The 14,161-nt window shown below is 34.2% G+C and overlaps 1 protein-coding gene across 1 annotated transcript; it reads left to right on the forward strand.

Annotated features, from left to right (window-relative positions):
- The first annotated feature begins 12,290 nt into the window (after positions 1 to 12,290).
- On the forward strand, positions 12,291 to 13,313 carry LOC126029264 (olfactory receptor 1G1-like). The gene has a single exon (XM_049787677.1). It carries the CDS (start codon positions 12,327 to 12,329, stop codon positions 13,311 to 13,313), a length of 987 nt encoding a protein of 328 aa, XP_049643634.1. The 5' UTR covers positions 12,291 to 12,326.
- The last annotated feature ends 848 nt before the right edge of the window (positions 13,314 to 14,161 follow it).

Here is a 14,161-nt window from a genome sequence, read left to right on the forward strand (position 1 = left end):
ATTTCCAACTATCATTGTCATAGTTGCCCCTTCTCTAACCTAACAACACTATTTGTGGCAAGCTTCCCACAGTGGACTGGTTTTCCTGGCTCTCAGCTCTACTGTCTCTGAGCATTATTATCATGGTGTCTTTTTTATTATACTGCAGTGAGTGTGATCATTCTATGTCTATCCCTCTCCCTTGACTCATTTTGCTAAGCATAATACTCATCATATCTAGCCATGTATCAGTAAATTTCACGACTTCATTTTTCCTAACAGCTGAGTAGTTAGTTTTTCACTGTATAGATGTCCCAGAATTTCTTTTTTTTTATTTAACAAACTTTATTACATACATGATTGTATTTGGGTTTTAGTCATGTAAAGAACACCACCCATCACCAGTGCAACATTCCCATCACCAATGTCCCAAATCTCCCTCCTCCCCACCCAACCCCCGCCTGTACTCTAGACAGGCTTTCTATTTCCCTCGTACATTCTCATTATTAGGATAGTTCAATACATAGTTATTTCTCTAACTAAACTCATCCCTGTTTGCGGTGAGCTTCATGAGGTGAGCTGTAACTTCCAGCTTTTTTCTCTTTTGTGCCTGAAAATTATTATTGCAAAAATGTCTTCCATTTTTCTTAAAACCCATAGATGATTGAGACCATTCTGCGACTTTCTCTCTCTCTCTCTGACTTATCTCATTCAGCATAATAGATTCCATGTACATCCATATATAGGAAAATTTCATGACTTCATCTCTCCTGACAGCTGCATAATATTCCATTGTGTATATGTACCACAGTTTCTTTAGCCATTCATCTGTTGAAGTGTATCTTGGCTGTTATACCACTCCTAGGAATATACCCTAGGAACACAAAAATACAATACAAAAATCCCTTCCTTACACCTATATTCATTGCAGCACTATTTACCATAGCAAGACTCTGGAAACAGTCCCAGAATTTCTTTATCCACTCATCTGTTCTCAGATACTTGGGTTGTTTCCAGATTCTGGCTATTGTGAATAGTACTCTAATGAGCATAGTGGTGCAGAAGGCTTTCTTCAAAGTATTTCTGAGCTTTAGGGTACATTTCTATGAATGGTATTGTTGGGTCATATGAAAAGTCAAGTTCTAAATTTTTAAGAAATATCCATACTGTTTTCTAAAAAGGCTGAGCCAGCTGACATTCACACCAGCAATAAATGAGAAGCCCATTCTCCCCACATCTACATATCCTCTAGTTCTTGTTCTTTGTGATATGTGCCATTTTCTGTGGGGTGAAATATCTCATTGATGCTTTGAGTTGCATATCCCTGATGAATAATAATGTGGAACATTTTTTCATGTACTTTTTGGCCATCTGTATTTCTTCTTTGAAGAAGGTTCTGCTCATCTCTTCTGCCCATTTTTGCTCATATTTGTTTTTCTCTTTCTACTGCCTTTTAAATCTTAGATATTAACCCCTTATCAGATGGTTATTGAGTAAATAGTTTCTCCTATTCCGTGGGCAATCTTTGTATGCAAGTTACCAATTCCTTTGAGGTGCAGAAAATTCTTAGCTCAATGTAGTTCCATTTGTTTACTTTTGCTTACACTTGCTTAGCCAGTGGTGCTTCATCCTTGAAGAAACTTTTAGCTTTGATATTATAGAGTGTTGTACCCACGTTTTCCTCTGTGTACCTAATAGTATCAGGTTGGATATCAAAGTCTTTAATCCATTTTGATTTGACCTTTGTGCATGACTTTAGAGTTTGATTTCACTTTTTTTGCATGTAGTTGACCATTTGTCCCAACAACACTTGTTGAAGATGCTTTCCTTTATCCACTTTATATTTCTTGCCCCTTTATCAAAGATTGCTAATATATCCAAGCATCAGTTTCAGGATATTCAAGTCTGTTCCATTGATCTAAGGATCTGTCCTTATTCTAATATTTTGCTGTCTTAATGCCTACTGCTTTATAACACAGATTGAAGTGGAGAAAGTGATTCCCCCAATCATCCTTTTTACCAAGAATTGCTTTAGCTATTTATGGAGGTTTGTTGTTCCATATGAGTTTCAGAAGTGTTTGATTAATTTCACTGAAAAATAAATCCCATATAGGGATTTCATTAAATCTGTACAATACTTTGGAAGTATTGTCATTTTTATGTTAATCTTCCCAATCCATGAGCAGGGCTATGTGTTTCCACTTCCTTATGTCCTCTTTTATTTGCTAAGGTCTTTTTTTTTTTTTTTTGTATCACACCCAACTGCACTCAGGAATTACTCCCATCTGCACTCAGAAATTCATGGCATGCTTGGGGGATCATAAGGGATGCCAGAGATCAAACTCAGGTCAGCTGATGCAAGGCAAACACCCTACCCACTGTGCTATCGTTCCAGCTCCAGAAGGTATTTTTTTTTAGTGTCACATAAAACTTCTTACTTCTCCATCTTTTCTCCCTAAGTCTTCTCTTCTTTTTGTGCTTCTCTTTCAGTCACTCCAATTGCCGCCAATACCTCTAGGCTTACATTCCTACCTCAGAATTCTAAGCGAGAGAAAAAGCTTCTTTCCCCAAGACTTTCAGAGTCTTGGACTTGACCATTGATGGACCAAATTTAATTGATGCAAGCTTTTTTTCATACATTTTTAGATGCTACTTTGGCAGCATATATTTTATATCCTTTTATTAATTTCTTTTCTTTTCCCCTCATTTCACATTTTCCTGTTTAATTATCTGAATATTTAGTCTAGAATTTGTATTTATCTAATCCTTGCTTCCTTTTCCTCTTTTACTTTTTTTTATTTGTTGCTCAAAAAGTTCCAATGCACATCCTTATTTTTTTAGTCCACTTATACAATATACCACTTATAAAAATGTTAACTTCTGTATTTGTATAGTTTTTGTTATCTGCACCTCACTTTTCTATAGTCATAATATAATATCTTCATACATGTTAATGTTCACACATTGATGTTATCTAATTTTTACTTAAACTTTTATATGTATTTTTTTCTTTCTTTTTTCTTTTTTTTATTGTAAGAATTTATTCAAGAGACAAAATTAATTAACATAATGAGGTAAACTAACATAACATAATATAGTGACATAACATAACATATAATATAATTGATATAATAATACATGTAAGTCAAAGAAAGTTTCTGATTAAAAACAATTTTTTCCATAATGGCTTACATATCTTTCACAGTAGTATTTTAGGTACATATTAACATTGAATCAGAGGAAAACCCATCACCAACTATGTCCTCCCCCCATTCCAGTTCCCTTTCTACAACCCATACACCCCACCATCACCCCCCAAGCTGCTAGAGTAGGTGGACCCCTCTTTGTCTGGCTTACTATTAGTGATCACATATCTGTTTGGTCCTGGAACCCTCCCTTGTTTCCCCCTCTATTTAAGAGGCAGAGCTAGAAATATCGAGGTATGTGGTTTTGTTTGAAGGAAAGAAAAGCAATAGATTGGGGTACAAAATAAGAGCGGAAAAAAGAAGTCAAAAGTCAAAAAACTTTTATATGTATATTTTTACTTAAAAAGTAATCATACTTTAGATTATTCTGGTCCTAGATTATAAGATTGAGAAGGACAGTAAAGAAAATAAACCAAAGTTAGGGAAGTAAAAAGAGACAGGCTGGAGGGGAAGGGAGCAGGAGCCTCAAATACATTGGCAATATAGAAATGTGACAAACCTATATATCTGAACCACAGAATCAACACAAGATCCCAGCTTCAACAATCAAACTTAAAAATGTGCCTATCAAGAAGACAGGCTAGGAAATAAAAGAAAAACTGTAAACATTGGTGGAGCAAAGTTGGCATGCCTAATATAGGGATTACTCTTGGAACCTGAAACTTAATATGAGTAACTTCTCAAATCACAATGCCTTAATAAAACTTTAAAATAAAATTAAATTAAAATTTTAGGATTTTTATATATTTTCCTAAATACTTCTTAAAGTGCTCCTTATTCTTTACTAAAATTGCAATATATTGTATGTTATTTTTCAGTTGATGAGCTGATGCTTATGTTTACTTTAGTATTACTTTTAGTTCATGTATGTCAGCAAATAATTTTCTTAACCCTCTTTAACTCAAAAGTTATCTTCAGTTATACTTCAATTTTCACTGGATATATATAAAAATATAAATATTTTCACTGGATTTAAAATTCTGTGTCACAATAAATAAAATCTGAAACCAGAACAGTGTTCAAAAATTGATGGCTGGATAAAGAAACTCTGGTACATAAACCATAATGGAATATTACTGGAATATTACTCTGCACTAGAAAAGATAAAGAAATTAAATTTGCAGCTATATGGAACCTGAAGAATATCATACTGAGTGAAATTAGTCAGAGGAGAGAGACTGACACAGAATGATCTCTCTAATATGCAGATATAAAGAAACAATGGAGGAATAGTGAATATGCAAAAACAATGGAACATGAGAACTATTATTCAGTAGGAAACATGCCACTTGAGGGGCCTGGGATATCGGACAGGGAGGGGAGAACATAGGGAGAAGCATTCAACCAGGAGAAGGAAGTGGTTCTGAAAGGTGAGAAAGAATTATTAATGAAGCCTATCAGCAACACTATTGTAAACTAGTGTTAAATTTTAAATAAATATATGTGTGTATACATGTATATATGTGCATATATAGATATAAAGCAGAATAGTAAGTGAGAGGCAAATTTTTCTCTGACTTATATGGAAACAAATGTATTATGGTCAACTATGTAAACTATGTGATGCATTTTCTTTAAATAAAGTAAAAAAAGCAATAAAACTAAATTATGTGTCAATAGTTGGCTTGGTTTGTGTTCTCTTCACACTTATCAGTATTTCCTAGGTGGTGTTGTTTTTGGTCTTCATTAATTCTAGCAAAATTCCAATAGCAATTTAAATCACTGTTTTTTATAAATGTAACCTCTCATTTTTTTTGCTTCAGAGTATTCTTTATCATCAGGAGTTTGGCTATGATATACCTCTGTATGAGGTTGGTTTTTTTTTTTAACTTGATTGATGATGGATTGATGGATTGGTTTTTGGGCCACACTCAGCAGTGCTCAAGGGTTGCTCCTGGCTAGCACTCAGAAATCACCCCTGGCAGACTGGGGGACCATATAAGATGCACGGAATAGAACTGATCCCTCCCAGGTCAGCTGCATGCAGGGCAAATGCCCTACCACTGTGCTATCTGTCTGCCCTGTATGAGATTTTTTTGTATTTATCCTCTTTTAGCTTCATTCTGTACATATGTGTCTTTTTATTAGGGGAATTGGGCCAATATTTATTATTATCTTCAGCATCTTCTTACTAAACTAATGGCACAGATAATAGAGCTTTAGATACTGTCACAATTGTTCCCAAAGTTTGTTCCCAAGGCTTTGTTTTGTCTCTGAAGAGATTGGGTGGATAAGATAAGGGTAGTATCTTGTATGGTAAAATACAGAAAGTGGAATTTTTGTGTTGATAACAGTTGTAGTATAAAAATTATTAAAGTAGAAGACTAAACCTGGTATTTATAGAAAAAGGTTAACCAACATTATCTAAATAAAGTTTGAAATAATTTTTCTCTGGTTTTAGGTGAAATGATTGATATTTATATATAAGCAAGTCCATTAATTCTCATTATCATCTCAATTCTGCTATTAGGACCAAAATATGGAAACAACCCAGGTGCCTAACTACAAATGAATGAATAAAATATGAATAACTTTGTAAATCATGGTTTTTAATAACATTTTAAAAGAAAATTAAGTAAATACACATTTAAAAATTAAAATATGTGGTTGAAAGAAGTAGAATGCCTGTCTCAAATACAGACAGAAGGTGGGAAAGGAGGAATATGGGGAGGCATTGGTGGTGGGAAGGTTGTATTGGTGAAGGGGAGGTGTTTTATTTAATAACTGAAACCCAACTACAGACATGTTTGTAATCATAGTGCTCAAAGATATTTTTTAAATAAAATAAATAAAATATGTGGTTGTTATTTTGTTAAATTAAATGTTTAAATTATTAAACTACTAAGTTAAGAATAAACACTTAAAAGTATTACATATATGTGAAAAACTTTTACTGAAACTACAAAGAATGACTTGAATTGGGCGAGAATGGGTCTTATGCCAGAATACTTCAGAGGTATTTAGGCCAAGGATTTTTCTTTCTATTTCTCCCATATTTTGCTGGACGTATGCAAACAACAATTTCCACTCACACACCTTTCTAACTGCTATATTTCTTTAACTCTTATCCTTTAAAAAAAAGAGAGCTTACTAAACCTTCTGCTATTGCCTTTATGAATTAATTGGTGATACAATAATTTTCACAAATATACTTGCTACTGAACTTTTGTCTTTCTTTTCTCTTCCATTTGTTTTAGTTTTTCTTTCTATTTTCTATTTTTTTAACAACCTGGCTTTTTGTCATCTTGAAACAAATGTATTATGATCAGATATGTCAACTATGTAATGCATTTTCTTTAAATAAATTTTTAAAAAAGTATTACATATATAAAGTATAAACACTCATAAAGTATAAAATAATTATAAATTAATTATTTAAGTAAAATATGAGACTTCTAGAAAATCCAAGAAATTGCTCATTGTCCCAAAAAATACTATAAGAATAATTCATATTTGAGGCAGGAGTGGTAGCACAGTGGTATGGCATATGCCATGCACTCAGCTAACCCAAGATGAACATAGGTTTGATCCCAGGCATCCCATATGGTCCCCCAAGCCAGGAGCAATTTCTGAGCACAGAGCCAGGAGTAACCCCTGAGCTCCACTGGGTGTGACCCAAAAAAAAACAAAAACAAAAAATATTATTATTTCAAAGTAGTCCATACTCTGCCTTTTTTTCTGACCTTGATAAGATTGGAAAAGAAGGAGAGTTCTATTACATGATCATTTCTACAAGAGAAAGATCTTATTTTCTCAATTTTGTTTTTATTTCTTTCCTTCAGATACTTTTGTAGAACAACTTTAAGTCTAACATTCACGTTTCTATCACCCACTAAGGGGAACCCAGCTTTTTACATCTTTTTACATCTGGTCAACACAGACCAATGAAGTAATATAAGTTAGGCTCTAAGACATATTTTAACCTAAATTAGAATTATCTAGTTGAGAAGAGAAAAGAGAAAAATACTCTCTGAGTGAACAATGGTTCACTTCATCTGATATAGTTTCATAATGCTAAAAGCTTGTTTCTATGGCTCTCAAAAAAAATCACAGGGAAATAAATCTTAAGGTTAAGTGAAGTAAACCAGAATGTACTTTGCTGCCTTGATTGTCGGTGGAATGCGAAGATACCACTGAGATCACAGAAATATCATGGTCTGGTCCCTAATGCCTTTGCCTGTCTTGGACCAACTCACAGCAGAGACACAGTTCTAAATTCTTAATCCTCTTGAGTTTAAGATACCTCAAAGAATTAATTATCTTCAATTTAGAAGACCTTGAGATTGGCCCAATCTTCAACAAAGAATAGCAGAACCCTAATTCCTGATGAACCTGATGAAATTATAAAAACAAATGTCTCATGGATTCTATGAACAATAACTAGCAATGAGTCCTGAAATAAAATGGTTCAGGATGCTATATTGTTATTATTAGGTTCTTTTTGGTGTTCTATGAATCAAACTTCTCAGGATGACTTCTAAAGGAGTGATCATAAACATGACCTGGAGCTCTTGTCCTTTCTTCTTTAAATGGACAAAAATAAGAATTTTTTTAATACTCTGAGACAAAGAATAAATTTAAGTAAATGAAGTAATGGAAAAAAAATCATTATTCAACATATCAAGAGCATGAAGAAAATTTCTTTTTGTGTCTTTAAAGGAAATTCCTGTCATCCATAGTGGGAAGAAAAGAACATAAAATAATAGAGAAAAGACTGCCAATAATACCCTTTGTGACTGGCACAAACAGCCAGGTAAGGACTAAAAAGAGGAAAAATACAACTCTTCTTTGTCTTTTACCTTTACCCATTCTACGTTAAGGTCAGTTGAGAAGATATTTTAAACAAAAACATCCTGTAGTAAAAAGTATAAGCAATTCTTTGAGTTTATAGCAAAAGAAGGCAGAGAACCAGGCACTTAAATCTTATAAACATTGAGTCATTGTGCTTTAAGAACAGAGCAGAGGAATTGATTAACTTCTCTCTAAATAATATGATTATGATTCCTTTCATTAATGACCATATTTTTATTAAAGAATTTTCTTCCAAATTTTCTTTTCTTCTAATCTTTAACAAAGAGAAACTGAGTTATATTTGTTGTCTTTCTTTTTATACATTTGATGAGTTTTGATTTAGCGGAAAGATTTCCTAAATTTAATTTTCAGTTAATATAATCACAGTTCAAAGTAATCTAAATGTTCCCAGAAAAATTCTTCTCTCATCTTAAATCCCATACTTCTGACAAGTAGTCATTATTATTGGTTTCTTATTTATTATTCCACATAGTTTTAATATATTTAATAAGAATATATTATTTTTGGAGGGAGGATTAAATGTATATATGTATATAAATATGTATATGTTGAGTTTGGGGCCACACCTGGTGATGCTCATATGGGACGCTGAAGATAGAACCAAGGTCCATCCTGGTTCAGCCGTGTGCAAGACAAACACCCTACCACTGCACTATCACTCCAGCCCCTAAATGTATATATTTTTAACTATCTATTTGAAACTAACAGGGGAATGGGAGATTGAAATATAACCTGAATATATCTCCCACCTCCTCCTTAATTTTCTTTTTTTAATCTGTATCTTTTATATTATTATTATTATTGCATTCTTTCTTTTTTACCAGCAAGGGACTCTAAGGGTAAAGTAATTGCCTTTCAAACACTAACCCGGGTTTAATTCCTAGCACTATCTGTGGTCCTCTGAGCCACTAATAGGCACAAAATTAGGAATAATCACTGAGCACTTCCAAGTATGATCCAACAACACAGAAAAATATATATTATAATAACTTGGGTAAATTTTCACTGAGTTTTAGTGAAAAAAGACAGTAAACTGAGCGAATTTTGTCTTTGAATACAGTGTAAGGTATTTGCTGGGCAAGAGATTGCCTTAAAATTGAGACTAAACTGTATAAAAAGGGGGAAAAGAAAAAGGATGATTTTTTATTTGTTTTTCAGAGAGTTGATCATCTCTGTTCAGATTTGGTGGTCTCTAATTTATAGAAGGGATCTAAAAAGAAAGTTGCTAGGAAATTGGGGCTGAGTTTTCTGTCTTTACTGAACAAAAAAGGCAAGAGTAGATTCTGAGACTTTTTTTTAAACTATGTTAAAAAAAGCTCTCAGTTCTGAATGATGGAGAGGTAAGGGTCAACCCTAAAGGCATCAGTTGTGAGGTCAGAGAGACATAAAAGTGATCATGGCTAAAAAAAATTCAGAATAATCAACCAAAGCAACAGTGAGCACTAAAACTCACTAATCTGTCCTCTATAGTTAGACCTGTCTTCACAGACAGTGTAAATATCACAGGTTCTAATAAATACCTATCCTGAGTAGTTTGGGAACTCTTAAGATGGTAGTAAAGGGGAAAAAATTATCTATTGTAATTACATATTAGCTAATTATTCATGAGCCTGAGAACTTGAAGACTTGTTGGTGGACAAGATGGTGATTAAGAGACCATGTGGAGCCAGTACATGAAGGGATCACATGACACAGCCCCCAGATCATTCCCATATGGCTCTTCCAGGTTCTGACAGTGGTGGCTCAGACAATCAGGGTCTATATATGACCTTATCCATTATTGTATGTGACTTAGTGCTTAGTGATTGTTTATTTATTTATTTCTATTGTATGGTATTACTTATTATTTACAATTTCAAATGGTTTATTTATTTATTTCTATTGTATGGTATTTATTATTTACAATTACAAAATGTTCTTTTAAGAATGTTTTGAAAGTCACCTCTCATTTTTGTTCTTACCTTTTTAATGTTTGTGCAATCTAATTTAAATGAAAAGTTCATTCTAATTCTAATAAATTATAATTCTAATCTAAATTTATTTTAATTTAAAAGTTTTTCATTTGATTTGACTTGGCTAAATCAACTCTTTTCCTTCATTGTTGTTCTCATATATTTTACTCCAAAGGCTCCCTTGTTTTAAAGTCAGATGACTGTTAGTGTGTGCTATACTTCTTCTGGTTTTATAGATTGTATATATCTAGCCAGCTTAAATGTATTGAGTAAACACTATAAATATGGATCTAACTTAATTTTTCCCAAGGAGTAAGGCAGCTTGTCCCAATACATTGGTTCAATCTCTAGTTTCCTTTCTGAGGATTCTGCAAAGTCACCTTCAGAAAACCAAAGCCTCGTGTATTCTGCACTCTGTTTCTAGAATTTTATGAAATGGAGATAGCTTGCAACATGCCCTGGAGCATCTATCTATATGAGGAAGAGAGTCTGGTGAGAAATTACATGGTCAGTGAGAGAAATAAAACAAGCTGCCTTTTTTGTCCAGCAACAGAAATTTCAGTGGAAGTAATTAGGATTGGCAGATTTGTAAGACATGACTAACTCTGAAGGGATAGGGGTGGAATGGTGGAAAGCTGTTTTTCTAGGTTTGTTCCCAATTGGAACACTGACATATTCCCATAATTTCATCATTTCTTTGTCTAGTATCTTTAATCCCCCATAACCATACTATTTTTTAGAAGTTTCCCCAGCCAGAATCCTATTTACTCAAAGCTACATGTGAAACTACTAACAAAAAAGTCAAGTTGTTCCCTCAGCCTGATACTCCCTGTACTCAATCTTCCTTTCCATTCTTTTTATTCTTGGTGTTTACTGGGGATCTATGTTCTATCAGACTTAGGGCAAATGTTAGATTTCAAAGGTAAATAAATATCTTCTTGGTCTCACTCAGTGATGCTCAACATCAAAAGGACATAGAAGTGAATAGATTATCCCAAACCAGGATGACTCATGCTGTGGCCCTGGGGCTGTGAGAAGCAAAAAACTGAGTTTGTTGAGAAAGGGTATTTAAGGCAAGAAGACCAATCTAGAAGAAGTGACATCAAAGCTAAGATTTGAAGAATAACTTGTCTGATGAATGAGAAAGAAGAGACTATTCTAGCACTAGATAAGATAAGCAAATGCCATTGTCATTAAGTATATTCACCTTTAACTAACTGGAAGTATAATTGATAAATAACTGGGAGTATAAATTTGACACATAGCTAATAAATGCCAGTATGATCAAAGCTTTCAGATGAGGCTAAGAAGTTTTTTGAGTTTACCCTGAAAATAATGGGAAGCCTTTGAAATATTTTTCTGGTGTAATAACTAAATCATTAGTGATCTTAGAGATCACTGGGGAGACCTTATGGCAGATAGGTGTAATAGACATATTACATATACATAGTAGAATAGATAGACATATTACATTATACATAGTATAATTACCCAGATAAGTGACAGTGGTAGTGCCCTGAATGATGTAAGTGGCAACTAGAAGTGGGTACAATGAGTAAATATGGGAGAAATATGTGCATTTGAGCTTTATTAGAGGAAATTAAGTTGCCAAGATTTGGTGGGAATTGATATGGTGAAAGAAAAAATTGAATCAATGATGTCAACTGGATGATGGTCTACTCAGACCAGTTGTGTGGTGGTGGTGGTAGTAATTGAATTTTTTCTCGGTAGTACCATGTTACATACGTTTCTTACCAATTTCAAAACCACTTTTCTATTAGCCAGGTTTTTGAAGAATTGCAATAATATGCTAAATGGTTCTTTGGTCTGTGAAGTAGTAGGACATGAATGTCCACAGGATTAGCCTAACTTTAACTTAGGCTCAAACTTAGGGTCTCAAACTCGTGGCCCTCCGTACAACATTTTGTGGCCCTGCCCTAGAGGAATCTTTTTTTGTTTTGTTTTGTTTTAGTTGTTTGGGTCACACACCCCAATTTTCAAGGCTTACTACTGACTTTGCACTCAAGGATCACCCCGACTTTGCCTCCTGCAGCCCGCAGATAAATTGAGTTTGAGACCCCTGGAAGATGTCAGCAAACATATCCAACCTAAACATGAAATATATATACTTTGGGCTGATGCTTATGGTATAGCTTTTTTAAAAGAAAAATACCTTCTCCAATTGCAAACAAAAATTTTCCCCTCTGCCTGTATCTCAGGTAGCAAGCAAAAAATATATTGCAAATATTCAGCTGAACTATGTCAAATGGGTATTTTAACAGGTCTAAAACAGTTAATTACTAGAAAGTTTATATATTTAGACTACAAACCAGGAACAACATTAGAATAATTATTAATATTCAGAGTTTGCAATGTAATGGCCAGTCTCATTCAATTAACACAACTTTCTTCTTACAGACAAATGGGATGGGAAAACCTAACCAGCATCTCTGAATTTTTTCTCCTGGGACTCTCTGATCAGCCAGAGGAGCAGCTGGTCCTCTTTGGGCTTTTTCTGTTCATGTACTTGGTCACAATAGCAGGTAACCTCCTCATCATACTGGCTATCATCACTGATGTTCAACTTCACACCCCCATGTACTTCTTTCTGGCCAACCTCTCACTTTCTGATGCTTGCTTTGTGTCCACAACAGTTCCTAAAATGCTGACAAACATATTGACCCAGAATCAGGTCATCTCATATGCAGGATGTTTATCACAACTATATTTTTTCATGATGTTTGTGATGCTAGAGGCATTTCTCTTGGCTGTCATGGCCTATGATCGCTACGTGGCCATATGCCACCCACTCCATTACGTCATGGTGATGAGCCCTAGACTCTGTCTCCTCCTAGCGTCTACATGTTGGATCATGAATGCCCTTCACTCCCTCCTACACACACTCCTGATGAACAACCTAAACTTCTGTGCAGATCATGAGATTCCACACTTCTTCTGTGACATCAACCCCCTTCTGAGTCTGTCCTGCACAGAGCCCTTCATTAATGAGCTGGTGATCTTCACTGTTGGGGGTCTTGCAGGCCTGGTTTGTGTGCTTGCCTTAATTATCTCTTATACCTATATTTTCTCTACTATCTTGAAGATTCCATCAGCTCAGGGAAAGCGAAAAGCCTTTTCCACCTGCAGCTCTCATCTCTCTGTTGTCTCTCTATTTTTTGGGACTTCCTTTTGTGTTTATTTCAGTCCTCCATCATCTCGTTCAGCACGAAAGGGCTCAGTTGCTTCCGTAATGTACACCGTGGTAACTCCAATGCTGAATCCCTTTATCTATAGTTTGAGAAATAAAGATATTAAGTATGCCTTGAGAAAACTGATTTGGATTAGAAAAATTCATTCCTCTTAATGGTAGTGATTAATATCCAATTTACGGATATCAACCCAGTTCTATTTACCATATCAAACAGGATATGGTATGAAGGAGAGAACAGATAGAGATCTCACTTCCAGGATATCTGACCACAAATTGAAATATTCATGCCTAAATTTCAGTATAACTTCAGAATAAATTTGTCATTAGATCAATTTATTACCTTAAATTATAATCATAATATTCCAAAATTAAAGTCATCTAGATTTATAACATAGTAAAGATGTCCTGAAATACTCTTGTCACCCTTATCCCTTATTCCAAGACCTATGGAAACTTGCAATTACAGATAGTACCAAACCTCATAGATATTGTTTTTCCTATCTATACATATGTGTGGTAAAACTTAATTGTAATTGTACACATTAATTTTATTTTGTAAAGTAGTAAAAATGATAAGTGACAATTTATTAGGATAATTATAACAATTTTCTGTAATAAAAAGTATGTGAATGTGGTCTCTTTCCAAATATCTTATTCTATATAACATTTCCAAACACAATTGACAGCAGGTAACTTAAACTTTAGAAAGTAGCTAATGGGGACTGCCATATTTTAAAGCAATATAGACATGAACAAAATAAAGAAGTATCTGGTTGAGCTGCTGTAAGTGGCCAAGAGAGAATTTCAGAGCAAGATAACTTTCCTAAATATTTGCTGTTACCTTGGTGACTATCAATGCTGTCGTGTTTGTGTTTTGACACAAGGACTCTCCATGTCTGTGAAGTCTCCCTACTGAAAGAACAGAAAATGGGACTTGGAAAGCATGAATGGGGATAAAGTCTTTGGGTATACACTGCATATCTGATATTTTATCAGTTATC

The sequence above is a fragment of the Suncus etruscus genome, chromosome 1, assembly GCF_024139225.1.
Source record: "Suncus etruscus isolate mSunEtr1 chromosome 1, mSunEtr1.pri.cur, whole genome shotgun sequence".
Lineage (NCBI taxonomy): Eukaryota > Metazoa > Chordata > Mammalia > Eulipotyphla > Soricidae > Suncus > Suncus etruscus.